General features: G+C 42.7%; 1 protein-coding gene across 2 annotated transcripts in view; it reads right to left on the reverse strand.

The window, feature by feature from the left end:
- LOC140212491 (FYVE and coiled-coil domain-containing protein 1-like) overlaps window positions 1–21,516 on the reverse strand; it is a 241,484-nt gene that overhangs the window by 120,858 nt on the left and 99,110 nt on the right. For both annotated transcript variants that reach the window (XM_072283363.1, XM_072283364.1), the window contains exon 14: window positions 8,110–8,257. In XM_072283363.1, coding sequence (XP_072139464.1) covers window positions 8,110–8,257 — 148 coding nt within the window. The remainder of the gene's footprint in view (window positions 1–8,109; window positions 8,258–21,516) is intronic.

A 21,516-nucleotide genomic window follows, 5' to 3' on the forward strand; every position in this document is an offset into this window, starting at 1 on the left:
GGTGGCGGAAGTTACAGAGAATAATATGTTGGACCCGGAGGCTAGTGGGGTGGTAGGTGAGGACCAGGGGAACCCTATTCCTAGTGGGGTGGCGAGAGGATGGAGCGAGAGCAGATGTACGTGAAATGGGGGAGATGCGTTTAAGAGCAGAGTTGATAGTGGAGGAAGGGAAGCCCCTTTCTTTAAAAAAGGAAGATATCTCCCTCGTCCTAGAATGAAAAGCCTCATCCTGAGAGCAGATGCGGCGGAGACGGAGGAATTGTGAGAAGGGGATGGCGTTTTTGCAAGAGACAGGGTGAGAAGAGGAATAGTCCAGATAGCTGTGAGAGTCAGTAGGCTTATAGTAGACATCAGTGGATAAGCTGTCTCCAGAGACAGAGACAGAAAGATCTAGAAAGGGGAGGGAGGTGTCGGAAATGGACCAGGTAAACTTGAAGTCAGGGTGAAAGTTGGAGGCAAAGTTAATAAAGTCAACGAGTTCTGCATGCGTGCAGGAAGTAGCGCCAATGCAGTCGTCGATGTAGCGAAGGAAAAGTGGGGGACAGATACCAGAATAGGCACGGAACATAGATTGTTCCACAAACCCAACAAAAAGGCAGGCATAGCTAGGACCCATACGGGTGCCCATAGCTACACCTTTAGTTTGGAGGAAGTGGGAGGAGCCAAAGGAGAAATTATTAAGAGTAAGGACTAATTCCGCTAGACGGAGCAGAGTGGTGGTAGAGGGGAACTGATTAGGTCTGGAATCCAAAAAGAAGCGTAGAGCTTTGAGACCTTCCTGGTGGGGGATGGAAGTATATAAGGACTGGACATCCATGGTGAAAATAAAGCGGTGAGGGCCAGGGAACTTAAAATCATCGAAAAGTTTAAGAGCGTGAGAAGTGTCACGAACATAGGTCGGAAGAGATTGAACAAGGGGTGATATAACAGTGTCGAGGTATGCAGAAATGAGTTCGGTAGGACAGGAGCAAGCAGAGACGATAGGTCGGCCAGGACAGGCAGGTTTGTGGATCTTGGGTAGGAGGTAGAAACGGGAAGTGCGGGGTGTGGGAACTATAAGGTTGGTAGCAGTGAATGGGAGATCCCCTGAGCGGATAAAGTCGGTGATGGTGTGGGAGACAATGGCCTGGTGCTCCTTAGTGGGGTCACGATCGAGGGGTAAATAAGAGGAGGTATCCGCGAGTTGTCGCTGTGCCTCGGCAAGGTAGAGGTCAGTACGCCAGACTACAACAGCACCCCCCTTATCGGCGGGTTTAATAATAAGGTTAGGGTTAGTGCGGAGGGAGTGGAGAGCAGAGCGTTCGGAAGGATTGAGGTTGGAATGGGGACAAGGTGCGGTGAAGTCGAGACGGTTGATGTCCCGTCGGCAATTAGCGATAAAGAGATCCAGAGCAGGCAGAAGACCAGGGCGGGGTGTCCATGAAGAAGAGGAGGGTTGAAGACGGGAGAAGGGGTCATCGGTGGGGGTGGAAGAGTCCTTGCCGAAGAAGTAGGCTCGGAGACGGAGACGGCGGAAGAAAAATTCCACATCATGGCGAACACGGAACCCGCTGAGGTGTGGGCGAAGGGGGACAAAGGTGAGGCCCTTACTGAGGACCGAGCGTTCTGCCTCCGACAGTTGAAGGTCGGAGGGGATGGTAAAGACCCGACACAGATGAGAGCTGGGATCAGAGGGGGGAGGGGGGAGGCTGGGGGTGTCAATGGAGAGGGGAGGGTTGGGGTGAGAGGAAGATGGAGCTTCCGAGGGCCCAGGAGTTGACGGTGGGATCTGAGGAAGACGGGGCTGCGGAGTGGTGGTGGGGGAAGGGGAGACGGGAGTCACAACAGCAGCACATAAAGACCCGGCCTGGAGTTCAAGGCTGGAATCTTGAGAGCTGGGATCAGAGGGGGGAGGGGGGAGGCTGGGGGTGTCAATGGAGAGGGGAGGGTTGGGGTGAGAGGAAGATGGAGCCTCTGAGGACCCAGGAGCTGACGATGGAATCTAAAGGAGACGGGGTTGCAGAGTATTGGTGGGGGAAGAGAAGACGGGAGTCACAACAGCAGCACATAAAGACCCAGCCTGGAGTTCAAGGCTGGCGTCGCAGTTGGTGGTTGTGCAATCGCTGTGAAGGTGTCCATGGTCGTTGCTGGAGTCCGGGTTTTGAATATGCCCTGAGGTGTTGGAGCCGCTGAGATCAGAGGCAAGGGCCGCAATCTGAAGTTCATGCCTGCTAGCGTCGGGGCCGGCAGGCTCTAGAGTCCGTAGATGTAGGATCTTGCGATCTTTGCCTAACGTGACAAAGTCAAAAAAACGGCGATTGCAGGCGTGAATCCGACGGAGGACGAAATAACGGGTAGGACCATTACAGACGGCGAAGAAAGTGTCCCGAAGGTGTGGAAGGGTCTGGGATAGGGACACCAAGTACCTCCTCATGGCGGAGAGAGTCGCCTTCAGAGCTTGATGGGAGAAGCGGTGAGAGGCAGAGTCAATAAAATGTGAGTACCTGGGATCCTCAGAAGGTCCAAATTGAGAGGCTTGGAAACGAATCCTAAAGCCTTGGCTCCATCCCTCCCCCTCCTGTCTTCTCCTATCATTTTGGATCTCCCCCTCCCCCTCCAACTTTCAAATCCCTTACTCACTCTTCCTTCAGTTAGTCCTGATGAAGGGTCTCGGCCTGAAACGTCGACTGCACCTCTTCCTAGAGATGCTGCCTGGTCTGCTGCGTTCACCAGCAACTTTGATGTGTGTTGCTGTTAATATTAAAACCACTATCTTTATTAGTATCTACTCAAAAATGTAAGAGATTAAACAAAATAAACAGAAGTTAACAGTGTTATATGTGTGGGTGGCTCCCTAACTGTTAAGCTTAGGAACAGTTCTTAAAGTCTTAAGATGGCAAAGTAGAAAGGTCCAGTAATCCACGAAATAAATGAGGGGAGAGATTTGTAAATCCACGTTAAAATGTAGAGAGAAGGTGATTACAAAGAATTCTACAGGTTCTATGCTAAGAAAACGAAGTAACAGTCGCCGAAGATTTTATCCGTTGAGTCGTTCCAAAATCCACGTAGAAATATCCCAAGGTGACAGTCACAGAATATCTCTTTGCACAAGTGGTTACCACATAGCACACCCGAATCCAGGTAAGGGTTAACAAGAGTGGTCACCACAGGATACTCCAAAAAAATCCACATATGGATCATACGAAGTGACAGTCACACATCCAATGTGCATGATGTGCCATTAATCAACCCAATCCTTTGGGCATGGCAAAGTATCAGACTTTACCCATATCGTAGCAAGCTGAAATCCTGACAGTTCTCTATCTCTCTCTCCTTACTCCTGAAAAATCCCAGCGGTCCGTCGCATGTTGTTAAACTGACGTCATAGTCCCGCCTCACCCAAGTTTTAAAGTGACACCCAAAGTAAATGGAACAGTGGTCATATAACAGTCTCCAGATGTAAACACACATTAATCTTGGTGATACACAGTAATACAGCATACACATAGTTTACCATACAAAACACTATCACTGGATTAAGATAATACAGTAACCTGTGTTAGGGTGATTTCTGGGTTTAGCACATTTACATTTAGCAAATGACTTTGGCTACCAGTGTTCACATCAGAATATATATTGTGGATTTAATTTGGAGTGCAGCTCTGAACAATAGGTTCCTAAAAGTTGTGAATCCCAGACCAGACAATGCTGATTAAAATTCATTTGGATGTTTGTGGTGTGCGTGCGAATTGGGAGGTGTTAAGTTTATATGTAGTTTCAAAGAAAGCATTGTCCATACATTGTAAATATGGAGTTGTCCTTCGATGTTTGGCACAAAAAAAATCGAGCCTCACATTGGGCCCGCAGACCTTTCGTCCAAAAGCATCTCCGTATGATGCCTGCTGTACCTTGTTTTGTCGAATGAAGAAGCTGCTTTGTATCTACCAGTACTTTTCTCCGGTGATTTCATTCACGCAACAAAACCCTGTAAAACTTTTCAGCCCCCAACCCTTTGTCCAGACATAAATGAGTGTTACATCCAGTGATATTGATCAATTTAACAGAGATTTTTTATTCGTGAATCAAGTGCTCCTTTTTTCACAGTAGAGTCCAAAACACAGGGAAAATTCTAAAGCATGAAAACTAAAAATTCAAAATCCAAAATGTCAGCAGTTCAGAAGTATTCACCCCCTTTTCTCAGTACACCTCTTACAAATCTTTGGATAAGTCTCTATTTGCTTTGAACAATGTGATAGAGCAGGATTTGCCCATTCCTCGCTGTAAAATTGCTCAAGCTGTGCCAGGCTAGTCAGGGAGTGGCGGTGGACAGCAATTTGAGGTCTTGCCAGAGATGTTCAGGTCAAGGTCAGGACACTCTGAATTAGCCACTCAAGGACATCAATTTTCTTCATTTGAAGCCACTCCATTGTTGCTCTGGCAATGTGCTTTGCTTCGTTGTCCTACTGAAAGATGAAATTCCTCACCAGTTTAAGCTTTCTAGCAGAGCCTAACAAGTTTTTATCCAGAATCTCTCTGTACTTAGAAGCATTCATCTTTCCATCATTCCTGACCAGGTTTCCAGTCCCTGCTGCTGAAAAGTATCCCCATAGCATGATGCTACTTGCATCATACTTTAGTAGGGATAGTGTTGCCTTGCTAATGTTCAGTATCACATTTACGCCACACATACAGCTTAGTGTAGAGGCCAGAAAGTTCCATCTTAGTCTCATCCAACCATAAGACCTTCTTCCACATTTTTACAGTATCTTCTAAGTGACATTTTGCAAAGTCTTTCTAGGAAAGAATATGTTTTTTTTAGCCAGGGCTTCTTCTTTGCCACTTTTCCATAAATACCCTTGTTGTGCAAGGCCTTAGAGATTGTGGAGCCATGAACTTCATCTCTAGCTGCAGCCACTGACTTCTGCAGCTCTCTCAGAGAGACTGTTGGCCTCACAGTAGTCTCTCTTACAAGAACGGTGGTTTAATATTTTTCCACCTTTTTACGATGGACTGTCCTAAGCTCAGACGTACAGTATGTCAGTGCCTTAGAGATGGTCTTCTACCCTTCCTCAGATTTGTGCTTCTCTAGTACCATTTCCCTAACTTGCCCTGAATGTTCTTTTGTCTTCATTTTGGTTTGATCTGTTGAAAATCTACAATACACTTGGACTTTTACAGAGAGAGGAGGTATTTAAGACCATACGATATAGGAGCAGAAGTACGCCATTCAGCCTGTCAAGTCTGCTCCGCCATCATCTCCACACCCCTGCCTGCTCCCCATACCCTTTCATGCCCTGGCTAATCAAGAACCTATCTATCTCTGCCTTAAATACACCCATAGACTTGGCCTCCACAACCGCTTCTGGCAACAAATTCCACCAATTTACTACCCTCTGACTAAAGTAATTCCTCCGCATCTCTGTTCTAAATGGACATCCTTTAATCCTGAAGTTGTGCTCTCTTAACATTCAGGACTTTTAACATTTGGAATGTTTCTATGAGATCCCCCCTCATTCTCCTGAACTCCAGGGAATACAGCCCAAGAGCTGCCAGACTTTCCTCACACAGAAAACCTTTCATTCCTGGAATCATTCTCGTGAATCTTCTCTGAACCCTCTCCAATGTCAGTATATCCTTTCTACACTAAGGAGCCCAAATCTCCACGCAATACTCCAAGGAGGGTTAATGGCGCCTAATGGCGACTCCTTTGGTTGCATCTCTGGAAGCAGCTCTATTTCCACCTTTAATATCTTTATTTTTCTCTTTCAGGGTTCTATTGAAGACCTTGACCTGGAGTTACACTCAGGCTTCGGCTCTTTGTGGGAATGCACACGGTTGGGCTTGGTGACGGTGCCCATGCGCTTTTTTTTGCTGATGGGGGGAGGGGGGGATCAGTGCTTGCTGCTGCTTATGCGCGGGATGGGGGAACTGGGTAGGGACTTTGGGGTTCTCACGTTTAACTGTTGCTCATTCTTTGGGGCACTTCTCTGTTTTTGTGGATGTTTGTGAAGAAAAAGCATTTCAGGATGTATATTGTGTACGTTTCTCTGACATTAAAGTGGACCTTTGAACCTTTGATGTGTGGTCTCATGAGTGCCTTATATAGCCTTAACTTCACATCCTTGCTCTTATATTCTATACCTCTAGGAATGAATACCAGCATTGCATTCGCCTTCTTCACCACCAACTCAACCTGGAGGTTAACCTTTAGGGTATCCTGCACAAGGACTCCCAAATCCCTCTGAATCTCTGCATTTTGAATTCTCTCCCCATCTAAATAATAGTCTGTCCATCTATTTTTTCCACCAAAGTGCATGACCATACACCTTCCAACATTGTATTTCATTTGCCACTTCTTTGCCTATTTCCCTAAACTATCTAAGTCTCTCTGCAGTTAATCCTCCAATTTTCTATATCAACAAATTTGGTGAGTTGTTAACACAATATACAGTATTGCACTTGTGTAATATTGCATTATAGTAGTGATTATAAAGGGACTGAATACTTTTTCAGTCTCACAATTTTGGTTTTTAATTTTTACCAAATTGTTGACAGATTTTGGAATTTTACTTTTGATTTGTAGATGAGCTCAAAAAAACTTCAATATATATAAAATTTAGAAAATGAGACAGTAAAATGTGAAAACAGTTGTGGGAGCTGAATACTTTTTCAAAGCACTGTATTTTAACAGATTTCATACCAAATATTAGTAAGAAATTGATTTTATTTTTGGTAAAAATTGTACTTTCATTGATGTAGGTTCATGGAGACTGTGCTGGAAGTGAAGTAACCAAGGTTATGGATATTTTATAGCCTGACTATAATTCATTGTTTACCCTACTTGTCAGTTCTGCACATTACTTCTCAGTACATAACCTAGGTGAGATATTATTACAAGCAACACACACAAAATGCTGGCGGAATGCAGCAGGCCAGGCAGCATCTATAGGAAGGGGTACAGTCGATGTTTCGGGCCGAGACCCTTTGTCAGGACTATTATTACATTTAGTTTATGTGAAAACACTAAAAAGCTTATCTTCTGATTGACTAATTTGAGCCTTTACGAATTTTAAATATTTTAGTATTTTCTCAGATGCAGTATTCTTCTTCAGTTGCTTGACTGAATATTTTTGAATCAGTTCAGAAGGAATATTTTACACTTACATCAATTGTTATCTTAGTTTAACACATTATTCTTGCCTCATGTCCAAAATACTATCTTTTTTTAAACTTTTCACAGGAAGGGTTGTATTTTATGCTGAAGTACTATTTTGGAATAACTGATGTTAAACAGACTTAATGTGTTGGTAGCATAATGGTCCAAAGCACAAATACTTGCTATATAGTCTTTGATAAGCATTTATGAAACACAGTCTGGAGGTTGTTAACAAAATGGTGGTAAAATTAACAGCCATTCAGTATTATTCGTAGTGATAATAAAAAAAATCAGCAATTTCAGTGATTCTTGATGTGCGTAACTTTAACCGAAAATACAAGTTTCTGTCAGTGATCCATCCTTCCTCCACAAGCTCTGCTGTAAACAACCTTTCCAACAAAATGAACCAAATTCATATGAATTCACAAAAGCTTTACTGATGTACTAGTCTCACCTCTCAAAATCATGTAGTTCATTTCACATGATTTGTGGTATTTTGATGGAAGTTTAAGGCATAACTTAATAAACATTCAGACCATAGATAATGAAGTTACTAGATATAAATTTTAACTTATTCATATAAAATCTCTCATAATTTTAAACATTTGCATTTTATCTAAGTTTATTATGAAATTTGCATCTGTGCATGTTCCAGTCTTGTAATATTCCACAAAATATTCAAGTGTTAATAGTTACCTATTGTCATTCCTTTTATTGTCTATGAGTTATTTATTTTGACAGGCTACTTGACTTGATCACATTATGCTAGAAATCCCCTCAACCGATCCCTGCAACAAATGATGTTTCATAGGTTTCCATTATGAAGATTACCAGGCCTCCAGTTGAAAAAATCTTTAAGGCCAGTGGCAAGTGGTGTTGACAAATAACCAGTTCAGGACCAATTATTACAATACAATAGTGCTACAATGTTGTTTTACTTGGCAAGAATGGTAAATTATGGGGCATTTACTCACAGAGATGGATCATCTTGAAGTGTTGACTCTGGAAGATTAGAGCTAATTTGGTTTGTGAATTCCAAAGAACAATCATTGTCTTCAATTTCATTGATCTCTTCATCCGTGATGATATCAAAGGCTGCATCATCTGGTTTGGTGAAACTTCCTGCAAGAGCCAAAACTGGAGTTAGCCTTAAATTTACAAATTAAATAAGCAAGCAATGGACTATGGCAGGTTGTGAAGAACAGAAAAATGAGATGAGAAACCAAAAATAACCATGAAATCTATTCCTTTCACAGAATACCATCCATTTGAGACTTCCAGCTTTAATATGATTCTGAAGAAAAATATAGATTCTTCCAGGATTGAAAACTCCAAAAATTCTTAACACATTGAGTGAAGGCATTTCCATTATCATCATCATTTTCTTACTGAGACTATAATCTCTGGTTGCATACCTCCTATTCAAAGGAAATATCAGATACCAAACCTTGGCTTATTCCCACCTGTGAGAATCAAAATTTCCAGCTGAAATATTGTTATTGTCAGAGATATCTCTGATATTGGTGTTTTTATATCTCCCCACTAAATCAACAATGTTAGTTTATGTTTACACAACCCCAAACTGCTGCTCAGATTCCTTAATTTTACCTGTAGCTTTATCTTCCCTGAACAATCCTACCAAAATTCTTTACCTACATGATCAATATTGCTCTATATTTCCATTTACAATTGCTCACTGCCATCTAAATATGTTACATCCAAGCATAATTACTTTCCAGTCATGCTCAATTCATTCTGGTCCTAACAATGACCACTCCACCTGACCCACTGACTTGAAATCCTGCTTTTTTTTAATTGTTCAAGGCTTTTGGTAACTAAGCTTTGTTGGCAGGGAAAATATTTACTGCCTCTCAGAAGCAGCAGTAAGAAAACTCTCTGCTGTAATCTCAACCATCAGTGACAATGAAATCCATAGATTCACCACCCTCTGGTTTAAGAAATTTCTCTTCATCTCTGTTCTAAAAGGACATACTTGTATTCTGAGGTTTTGCCTTCTGGTTCTGGACTCCCCCACTTTCCGAAATATTCTCTCTATACTTTATTTTATTGTTGCCAAACAATTGATACTAGAGCGTACAATCATCACAGCGATATTTGATTCTGCGCTTCACGCTCCCTGGATTACAGATTGATAGTAAATATTAAAAATTTAAATTATAAATCATAAATAGAAAATAGAAAAGGGAAAGTAAGGTAGTGCAAAAAAACGAGAGGCAGGACCGGATATTTGGAGGGTACGGCCCAGATCTGAGTCAGGATCCATTCAGCAGTCTTATCACAGTTGGAAAGAAGCTGTTCCCAAATCTGGCCATATGAGTCTTCAAGCTCCTGAGCCTTCTCCCCAAGGGAAGAGGGACGAAAAGTGTGTTGGCTGGGTGGGTCGTGTCCTTGATTATCCTGGCAGCACTGCTCCGACAGCGTGCTGTGTAAAGTGAGTCCAAGGACGGAAGATTGGTTTGTGTGATGTGCTGGGCTGTGTTCACGATCTTCTGCAGCTTCTTCCGGTCTTGGACAGGACAACTTCCATACCAGGTTGTGATGCGCCCTAGGAGAATGCTTTCTACGGTGCATCTATAAAAATTAGTGAGGATTTTAGGGGGCAGGCCAAATTTCTTTAGATTTCTCAGAAAGTGAAGGCGCTGGTGGGCCTTCTTGGCAGTGGACTCTGTTTGGTTGGACCAAGTCAGGTCATTTGTGATATTGACCCCGAGGAACTTAAAGCTTTTGACCTGTTCCACTTGCGCACCACCGATGTAAATTGGGTTGTGCGGTCCACTACTCCTTCTGAAGTCAACAACCAATTCCTTCGTCTTGCTGACGTTGAGGGATAGGTTATTGTATTCGCACCTTGCCACCAGGTTCTTAATTTCCTTTCTGTACTCAAACTCATCATTATCCGAGATACGGCCTACAATTGTTGTGTCATCAGCAAACTTATATATTGAGTACAATGGAAACTTGGCTACACAATCATGGGTGTACAGTGAGTACAGCAGGGGGCTGAGTACAAAGCCTTGTGGGGCACTGGTGCTCGGAGTGATTGTAGAGGAGAGCTTGTCCCCTATTTTTACAGCCTGGGTCCTGTCTGTGAGGAAGTTGAAGATCCAGTTGCAGATCTGAGTGCTAAGGCCCAGGTTCTGGAGCTTAGGAATCAGTTTATTTAGAATGATGGTATTAAAGGCAGAGCTGTAGTCGATGAAAAGGAGCCTTACGTATGCGTCTTTATTCTCCAGGTGTTCTAAGGAGGAATGTAATGCCAAAGAGATGGCATCTGCTGTTGACCTGTTGCTCTGGTAGGCGAATTGCAAAGCATCGAGGTTGACCGGTAGGCTGTGGTTGATGTGTGCCATAACCAATTGTTCGAAGCACTTCGTAGCAATTGTTGTCAGAGCCACAGGTCGATAGTCATTCAGGTATGCCACCTTGCTCTTCTTCGGCACCGGGATTATCACTGCCTTCTTAAAACACGAGGGGATCTTAGACTGAAGCAAGGAGGAGTTGAAGATGTCAGGAAACACTCCAGCTAGCTTGCTTGCACAGGCCCAGAGAACCCATCCCGGGATGTCATCTGGGCCCGTCACCTTCCTTGGATTTACCTTCAGGAAGGCCCTTCTAACGTCCTCCTAGGTGACGATGAATCTCGATGCCACCAGGTCTGGTTCATCCGGAGGGAGCAGGACGCTCCTCTTCTGTTCGAATCTTGCATAGAATACGTTAAGTTCATCAGGAAGAGAAGCGCCACAGTTATTGATATTCCCAGCCTTTTCTTTGTGCCCAGTGATCTAATTTAGACCCTACCATAGTCTACCTGCATCCCTCTGGTTAGCCTGGGCTTCCAACTTGGCTCGATATTGCCTCTTGGCGTCCTTAATGCTTTCCGGAGTTCATGCCCGGATTCCGTGTAGCGACTGGTATTCTCGGACCTAAAAGCCTCAGCTCTAGCCTTCAAAAGGGACTTGACCTCATAATTCATCCAAGGTTTCCAGTTAGGGGATACCCGGATCGTCTTGCGAGACACAGAGTCCTCTGTACATTTCCAAATAAAGTCCGTGACAGCTGAGGCATACTTATTGAGGTTAGCTGCCGAGTCCTTGAATACTAACCAGTCCACCGATTCAAAGCAGTCACGGAGGACCTCATCCGTTTCCTCCTTCCAACGCGACACCACTTTTGACACTGTGACCTCCTGCTTCAGTTTCTGTTTGTAAGCTGGGAGGAGGAGTACGGCCTGATGGTCCAATTTTCCAAAGTGAGGTCGTGGGATGGAACGGTAGGCATCCTTGACTGCTGTGTAGCAGTGGTCAAGTATATTTGGGCCTCCAGTGGGGCAGGAGATATGTTGGTATAACTTTGGCAGCGCCTTTCTGAGGTTGGCCTGGTTAAAGTCCCCGGCTGTAATGAGCAAAGCCTCCGGATACCTGGTCTCAAGTTTACTGATGTTGGCATGTTCAGGAAGATATTTTCTTTTTCTCCCTCTTATCTTCAGCTGATAGAGATGGGGACTATTGCACATGCTGGCAAAGTTTATCTCTGTTTATTTTCCTCAGATGTTGTGCTGTTGGCCTGTCTCACTGGCATTCACATCATCAAAAGCGGAATTTAGTGGAACTGAATCCATTATCTCTGGCCCTGCAACTCCCCCCAGACTGTGGCAAGTTAAATCATATTGCTCACAGTACTGGTGTTTGATCTGATCTTTTATCACAACATCCTCTGTATTACACTACAGTATGTTCAGAGCACACTCCACGTCTGCCTGGGGGGGAATGTATATTTGCTATATCTAAGACATATTCAATAGATTTCAATGAGATTCTCCCCCCCCCCCACCTTATTCTAATCTCCGGCAAGTACATGCCCAAAGCCATCAACTGCTCCTCATACGTTACCTTCTTCATTCCTGGGATCATTCTCGTGAACATCCTTTGGACCCTTTCAAATGCCAGGACATCATCACTTAGATTAGGGCCCAAAACTACTCACAATACTCCAAGTATAATCTGACCAATGCCTTATAAAGCTTCAGCATTACATCCTTGCTTTTATATTCTAGTATTCTTGAAATTAATGCTAAAATTGCATCTGCCTTGCATATCACTGACTCAACCTGCAAGTTAACCTTTACGGAATCCTGCACGACTCCTACAGGAAATGAACGGTGGATGAGTTACAAATCAAGTAGGCTGTTTTGTTCTGACAGAACCAGCCACATTTACTAGGTACTGCAAATGTGTAGCAGTAAATGGTTCAAAAGCTGTGGACTGTCAGGTGATGAGGCACTTGTGGCAAGCTACTAAACCACTGACCTACTTTTACGGTTACAATGTTTGCAATATGGTCCACTTAAGTTTCTGGTAAACTAGATGCTCTGATTATTTATTAAGACCTTTAGATAGGCAAAGCATGGAAGAATGTTGTGAGCAATGGATTAAGTGGAGATGAACAAAAATATCAACATGAACATGGTGAACCCAGAGACATATTTCTGTGCTATAGTCCCATGACTTTACGATTCGATGTTAATGTTCCAGCATTGACAATGACAAAATCAGTGAATGGTAAGAGAATATGGCTAGATTCAACTTATTTGAAATGAGAATTGACTCTGTAACTCTGTGCCACTAACATTACTTGCCACTGATCAGCTGATGTCCAAATGCTATCATGCTGTACACATTTCCTGAGGAGTTGCAAACATATCTGAGCATTGTGCAATTATCAGCAAACATCCCCAATTCTAACATTATACTAGAAGAAAGATAATTGATAAAGCAGCTGAAAACTACTGAACATAGGACACTACCTAAATGATGCCTTGGGAGTGTGTAATTGATCTCTACCTTCCAACATTTTTCTGTCCCACAACCAGGTCAAATACTGCCTTAAAGTTAAAGTCTCACTTCTCCCATTCAGTTTCTGGTTTCATGTTTGAACCAAGGATGTGACGGAGACCTCACGAAACCAAAACTGTTTCTCAGTAATTAGTAATCAAAACTGGCCATCAGATGGTTAAGTGCTCTTTGCTAACATTATCAATGATATCTCCATTATTTTTCTGATGATAGAAAACAGAATGATTGGGTATAGTTCTGTCTTACTTTACTGTGAAAGGCTCTTCTATGCGAATTTCCCAGTAGGTGCTAATAAATTGGAATAAAAACTGAAAGCGCTTGAAGTGTTAGCTGGTCAGCTGTATCACTGATTAGAAACATAGATACAGAGAAAACCTACAGCACAATACAGGCCATTCAGCCCACAAAGCTGTGCCGAACATGTCCTTACCAAAGACATTACCTAGGGTTACCCATAGCCCTCTATTTTTCTAAGCTCCATGTACCTACCCACGAGTCTCTAAAAATACCCTATTGTATCTGCCCCCACCACTGTCACCGGCAGCCCGTTCCACGCACTCACCACTCTCTGCGTAAAAGACTTAATCCTGACATTTCCTCTGTACCTACAGTTGGAGTCAGAAGTTTACATACACATTAGCCAAATACATTTAAACTCAGTTTTTCACAATTCCTGACATTTAATCCTAGAAAACATAACCTCTTAGGTCCTGCCTCTTGCTGTTTGCAGTATGTCTTTCCATATCATTCTTCAAACTGTGATTGATTTATTATACTACATCCATTTGTTTTATTTATTGTGGTATGCACATTACAGACAGATTCTCAAGAAGGTTGATGTTCCCATTCTCTTCAGAATGCATTTTCCTTTTACCCCCATGCCACTAATATCATTTAGATTAGATTACGAGAACACTCAGTTCTCCTTTACTGTCATTTAGAAATGCATGCATGCATCAAGAAATGATACAATGTTCCTCCAGAGTGATACCACAGAAAAACAGGACAAACCAAAGATTAACACAGACAGAACCACATAATTATAACATATAGTTACAGCAATGCAAAGCAATACCATAATTTGATGAAGAACCGACCATGGGCACGGTCAAAAAAGTCTCAAAGTCCCCGAGTCGATCGACTCCCGAGTCCCCGATAGCAGGCGGCAAAGGGAGAAACTCCCTGCCATAAACCTCCAGGTACCAACAACTGCCGATGCATTGGAAGCACCCGACAACAACCGACACTGAGTCCATCCATCCAAAAACTTCGAGCCTCCGACCAGCCCCTCCGATACAGCCTGCCGAGCGACATCCTCTGCCGAGCGCCTTCGACCTCGTCCCGGCCGCCGAAACAAGCAAAGCCGAGGATTCGGAACCTTCTGCTCCGGAGATTCCGGACCACACATTAACAGCGGCAGTGAAGTGGGCATTTCAGGAGTTTCTCCAGATGTTCCTCCGTACTCTCACATCTGTCTCCATCAAATCAGAATTGTGCACGGTCCCCTACATGACAAATAACAGACATCACCACCGAAGTGGCCGCGCACGCTGCGTCGCGCTGCCATCTTCTTCTCCTCCTCCTCCTTCTTTCATTTAGAGGTTTGGCAGGAAATTGCTTTTGCCATGTTGATTGAATTTTAAGTATGAATTTATCTTATTGTGTAATATCTTCTGTTTTGTGTGTTTATTGACTTTATTGAGTCCTACTTGCCATCAGAAGAATGTTATTAAACTAGAAACAGTGCAGAAAAGATTTACAAGGATATTGCCAGGACTTGAGGGACTGAGTTATGAGAACAGGTTAGACAAGGCTAGCACTTCATTCCTTAGAGCATAGGATATTGAGAAGTGACCTTACAGAGGTACATAAAATCATAAGGGACATACATAGGGTGAATGCACTCAGTCTTTTACCCCAGTTGGGGAATCAAGAACTAGGGGACATAGATTTAAGGTGAGAGGGGAAATATTTAAAAAGGACTTGAGTGGCAATTTATTTTTTAATACAAATGATGTGATCTATGTGGAACTAACTGCAAGAGGAAGTATTTGAGGTAGGTATAATAACAACTTAAAAAAACAGTTGGACAAGTACATGAATTGGATAAATTTAGAAGTTTATGGGCCAAATGCTGGCAAATTGGATTATTTTGAATGGGGCATCTTGGTCTGCATGAACCAGTTTGACTAATGTGTCTGTTTCTATGCTGTATAACTCTGTGACTCTAAAATATGACAAGTTTAATGGAACTTAAAGAGCTAGAGTTGACGTGAACCTCGTGGAACATAGAAGTTTAATGGGAGAGTTACTGAGGTTTTCAATATTATCAGTAGCTGGATATTTAGAGAAAAACTGTGCAAAAACTGTCTCTTTCCAGTCAGAGTACATATAATTAATAAGCAGAAATAGCAGTTTTAATTCCCTTAAAAGTTATAAATTGACCAGACGAGTCTCCTAGCAATCAATAGTTTTGTGGTCACCACAACTGATCCTATCATTTTATTTTAGAATTATTTTAATTTAAAAGCCCTGATATTATGACAGAATTTCAATTCAGAACATTGGGCTAGACCTCTAGCCACACAGCAAGTTAATCATAACGCTATCTCGAAGTATTACAGTTTACACACATGATTAAAAATATACATTAGACATAATATACCCAATTATATGCACAGACTGCAGTACATCTGTGGACAGCAAGAACATCCTGAAGTTATACATCTGCAATAGCTATTTCCAAGCCTTAGAGTCATTAGGCTAAAGTGTAAGTGTAATCTATGTCAATGCACGGCATGGAGCATATCTAAATAGCTGTTAGGTTCTCCAAAACAAATATTCAGATAACAATTAAATTAGTAATGAAGATAATAAAGTGGCAAAAGACCAAGCTTTACCACCAGTAAGCAGTTCGGAAGAACTGACCTAAAACAAGTTCTCAGAGAATTAGTAAACAGTAATCAGCAAAGAGAATTTTCTTTCCTTTTCTAAGCCATTCAAAAGGTTGGGTCTTTAATAGTAATACCCAGCATTAATTGTCCATCCGTAGATCTCCCTGAACAGAGCAGTTTGCGCTTAAATCTGAGAAATGATCTCATTGTTTAGGTCTGCTTAACACATAGACCAAATGCGTGAAGGTGTATTTATTTTTTTATCAACAACTTCATTATCGCTTTAACTTTTTTTTCCAAATTCCAGGTTGATCTGCCAACCGAATTTAAGGTCCACAGCTCCATACAGAATTTACACTCCTGTCTCCAGATTATTGTTCCAACCTTCTGAATTCTAGTCCAGTAACTTAACCACTATACTTCCATATAGGGTTATGACTTCATAAAAAATAATGCTCAGGAGGACAAGGTGAAGTGACCTTCTCACTCTGACCTCATCTTATTTTTCAGTTCCGATGAAGGGTCTCCGCCCGAAACGTGGACTATTTCTTCAATTCCATAGACGCTGCCTGACCTGTTGAGTTCCTCCAGCATTTTGTGTGTTTTGCCTTGGACTTCCAGCATCTGCAGATTTTGTCATGTTTGTGAAGTGAAAAATATTTTGGACACAGGTTTATACCAGACTATATGAGAGCAACAGAATTTCACATATGACAGGTAAACGGAAAATTTAATTACAAACGTTTGTATATTAAAGCAATAACCAGAAGAAAGGAAAACTACAAATAAATCAGTAGCTAAGGACAGAACAGGACATATGACCAATGCCAATGTACTGTAAGTGTTCTTTATACAAAAGAAACCAAATAAATTAATTGTAATGTGCATCTTGGAAAGTATAATATGGTAACCTATTATTGAGACATGGTGACATGATAATCAGGACTGAGAATTTCAGAGGTGTAGTGATGAGATCTATAAGAAAGTAAAATAGTAGTAGGACAGCAAGGGGAAAAAAAGCAGCCAGTGGCAGCTTTGAGCTTAACTAGAAATAATAATTAGCACTAGACAACAGGGTGACCCGTTGGGGCACCCTTTGAGAGAAGGGTAGTGCAGGCTAATGTGACCAGAATGAACATTAAATTTTCCTGAACGCTATTGGTATCACTTTGCTTTGGAAATTGAAGTAGAAAACCTCAGTTTATTAAAGAAGAACGACGCGTAGCAAAGCAAATATAGCTGCTCCTCATTTAACGAAGGACACACTTGATGGCATCATTTCTAGTTTATCTGACACCCTTGTGCCTCTCGTTGTCATTCTGGAGACGTGCAGCCCTTTCATCCCCCGTCTCTTCAGCTCTTCTGCTGTTTGTTGTTTGTCTCTGATCCTGGAGACGTGCATGCCTCTCCTCCTTTGTCTCTTCTTCTCTCATCTTTTTTTGTCCCGACTCTTTGATCCTGGAGTCGTGCAGCCCTGGCCTCATCTGATTCTTGTTCTCTCTCTCTTCTTGTCACTTCCCGACGACGTTTGGCGTCATCTCTTGACTATAATGTCCTCCTTTCCTTTCCACGCGGCATAATTAGGCTATTTTTTTTTACCCTAATGCTGGATAGAAGATATGAAGCACTAACACCAAAGGATGCTGATTATTCTTGATGATGTGGTTGGCGCTCTCCTAAATGGATGTGATATAGTCACCGCTGTCCTTTGACTGCAGCAAAGGGCTTTACGGGTGTCTCAGAGTACATCATTACAATAAGATTTAATTATCTCTTATTGATGGGTGGCAGTTAGATCTGTCCCAATCCTGCACATTCTGATGGTGATTAGCAGAATGTGACCCCTCAAAATAGAGCTGCCCTGCCCTTTTGCTCCGGTAGGTGCTGCTGCTGAGGCTGGACGTGCGCATGCATCGGACTGTTGCGTCCGGATTTCCATGATGGTCAATCCCGTCTCGGGTGAAAGCCAGCCTGTTGACTTTTGGCGAATGAGCAATTTCATACGAATATATAACCCTGAACTTTGCCTGCATTCTGTAAGTTGGTGCATTTTAATTTGATTTAGCCAAAAAAAGTGCTGCTATGATGCACCGTTTGCGCTAATTGGAGGTCACAAACGGACAGGCAGACAGAGCATGAGAGTTTTAGTAGCATACAGGTAACAGTGAGTTTTGCATATGGGCTGTGGTAGCAGCTGTCACAAAAGTTAAGGTATTAGTGCAAAGTTTGGGCAGCAAAGTAGAGTGGTTATCTTTGTGTTCTATTTGCTGTGGTCGTGGTCAAAGTCCTGAGGCTTTGGTAAAGAGGTAGAGCAGAGCTAAAAACAAATTAAGATTATTCCACTTTCTTATTCACACTTTGTGCAGTGAGAATAGCAGTTAGGGCAGTAGCATGCTCTTCTTGTAGGATAGGGCCACACTGCAGCTCCACACTGACCACAATAAGGAACTGGAAATGGACAAACTGGAGATGGAGGTGAGGGAGGGAACGTCGACTCAGACCATTAGGGGCCTGCGTCAGGCATTTTCATGCCTTACAAGGCGCAGATTGGAAGTCTATGTGGGGCATCACTCCTCACACAGACTAGAGCAATGTGTGGTTAAGTGCCTTGCTCAAGGGCATAAACACGCTGCCATTGCTGAGGCTCGAACTCGCGACCTTGAGATAACTAGGCAGACACCTTAACCACTTGGCCACGTGCCCAACACACATTTTATGGGAGGAAGTTGTTTTTTATGAGAGGCAATTTGTTTTATAGTCAGAAGGGATATTTTGACAACAGAGGTAAATAGGATAGACCTTCCAAAAGAATAAATGTCAGAACGAGATAAGAGAAAGATAATGGAGGAATGTAATGGAGCATGCGAATTACTGTAGTTTGTAAAAAAAATACGGAAGTGCTTTGATTGAAACGTAAAATTGGAGCTATTTTTCCAGAAGAATCTTGGCTGGAATTATACTTCCCCTTGCAAGTAATGAATGCATTAATAATGTGATCCACTCTGAATCTGCTGTACTGTAGTTTGTTTCTGTATGTTAGAAGACCTGGCTGAATGGTACATGACAGACTTTTAGTGAGGTGGTCACACCTACAGTGCAGCCTGCGGATACTGTAGTAGGTGATCACTGGGAAAGGGAGCGGATGTAAGCAGATACTGCAGGATTCCCCATGTCATTCTCATCAAAGCTTCCAAGAGGACCAAAACCTTGTCGTAGGGTTTGGAGGCTTGCATGCCTCAGTGACCCGGAGAGCTACGTTGGCTCAAATCAGGGCTTTATGCTTTGTCTCTTGGTAGGTCAAAGGGCAGAGGACAACTAAGAGTAGTCCACTAGCCCTCTATGTTCAGGGAACACACAAAGTTGCTGGTGAACGCAGCACGCCAGGCAGCATCTCTAGGAAGAGGTACAGTCGACATTTCAGGCCAAGACCCTTCGTCAGGGTGACATGTGTTGCTTGAATTTCCAGCATCTGCAGAATTCCTGTTGTCTCCATGTTCAGGGGTTCAGCTCAGGGCTAACAACCCTGACTAGCAAAACAAAATTGTTACAGAAACACCAATGAAGGATCCTCTGCATTTGAGTGTGATGATACTTCTGAACCTCCACAGGGAACTTACATGACAGGCAGCTGAAAAGACCAAGAGGAAGCTACTGGCACGATAAAGGAAGCCCTAAGCACCGCGAGAGGTGGAGGACCTTCAATGCTGTCCTAAATGTCAGTTGCGTAACAGGCAGTCAGTAAGTAGATATTCTCATCAAAAATAAGTAGACTATTTTGAATACTGCTGGGGGTGGGTTGACCATTCAAGAGAAAATAATTTCCAAAAGTGGAATGGGATGCCGTAGTGTAAAGGGTGCTCTGCCTCTAGAGGTGTTACTCATTCTGTATGCAGTACGTTTAGTCTCAAAAATAACTTCCTGTTTGTAGCTGTTGTTTATATCATATCCTGCATGGGTTAGGGCAAGCAAGGTAAAAAAACATCCATTTCCATCCACACTTTATTTGCCCTTGAGCAGCAATATCTGAGAGTCTAATGCTTTCTTAATATTTGTAAACATTTAGTAGATATATTATGAAGTATTATATTTATCATTCATTGTTATTAAGCTATCATTGCACCATGAGTTTGCTCTAGTCTACAGCATAGCTACAGAATGTCTCATGTGTGTTTTACTTTGTTTAAAGCAGATTGTAAGAATAAGCGATATTAATATATTCAGGCACATGACGATCCTGTATGGAATTTAATAAGTGCTTTACTTAACTTCCTGCATTTTCACAAAGTTCTCTCATTAGATACGTACAGATTGATGGATTAATCAGCCATTGTCCCATGATTAGGCTAGAATTAAATTGAGGAATTGCTGGGCGGTGCAGCTCAAAGGGTCGGAAGGGTCTAAGCTGCGCGGTATCTCAATAAATTAAATAAATCAATGAATAGACCCTGAAGAAAGCTTCTGGCTCGGTTGATTTTTGAGACAGTGTTTAACTCCTTGCCTAGCTTTGTACGGAACGCACTGTGAGGGCAGTGGAGTGAAAGGATAACTCATCTTCAAAGGCATCACCACGGACTGGAGACACATCTGAATGCCAAAATGTCAACAATATCAATATCAGATATATACAATATCAATATACAATATACAATATCAGATTCCGATCCCAACAGCATCGATCACCCTGGAAATCAGGTCAGAATGTGGCACATCGATCGCGTCTTCATGACGCTCAAGCAAAACCAAAAATAGCTGCAGCGCAAGTTGGCGCTACAGCTGAAGCAGCAAGAATGAGAGCAGCATGAAGTTGAAATGCTAATTGAAAGTGCTTGTGCAAACATGGTGAAAGCATGCACAGACATGGAAGAAGCTTGTGTCGAAGCTACATAGAGTGTGCTCAAGGAAGAGTGTGAAGCAGGGGCTGCATTAGCTGTATGAAGCAGCAGCTGACTTGGACAGTGATGGTCCTCTCTCTGGGAAGGTGACGAAGCACTGACCATTGGTGCAAGTCCTCTAATACAGCAGCATGGTTGCACAAAATAGGATGAAATCAAAGCAGCAGACAAAGATCGGAACCAACTTCCTGCGCTGCTTCACATCAAATTTTTCCCCAGTCCTCCTCCTGAACTTACATCCTCTGCTTCAGTTTCAAATCCAAAGAAAGATGAATGAATCCTCATTTAAGGGTCAAGTTGAGAAGTGCCCAAAGTCACCCAACTTGGAAACACATGGGTATTCATCACTTAATGAGAGCACACAAGGACTGAATGATGCACTAAGAATGAAATCTCAACTTCTGAAACAGCACACGGTCATTTAAGCCTTAAGGACATGGCTGACAAGATCCCCCCACTTGATTCTTCTGCTGAGATTGTCCTGTTACTTGGCAGAGACACCACCTGTGCAAATAAAGTACATGAACAGCTCAATGGTCAGCACAACGCACCCTATGTCCAACGACTGGACCTGGGTTGAGACATAGTGGGTGAAGTCTACATCTGTGGTGCTCATCAGCTCACTTAAGACTAATGTCCTGGAGAATATGGGTGGCAGGGTGGAGATATGTCTCTACCAAACAAGGTGTAAGGTGCTTCTTCTCCCCGCTAGCCTGCACATC

The sequence above is a fragment of the Mobula birostris genome, chromosome 19 (assembly GCF_030028105.1).
Source record: "Mobula birostris isolate sMobBir1 chromosome 19, sMobBir1.hap1, whole genome shotgun sequence".
Taxonomy (NCBI): Eukaryota; Metazoa; Chordata; class Chondrichthyes; order Myliobatiformes; family Myliobatidae; genus Mobula; species Mobula birostris.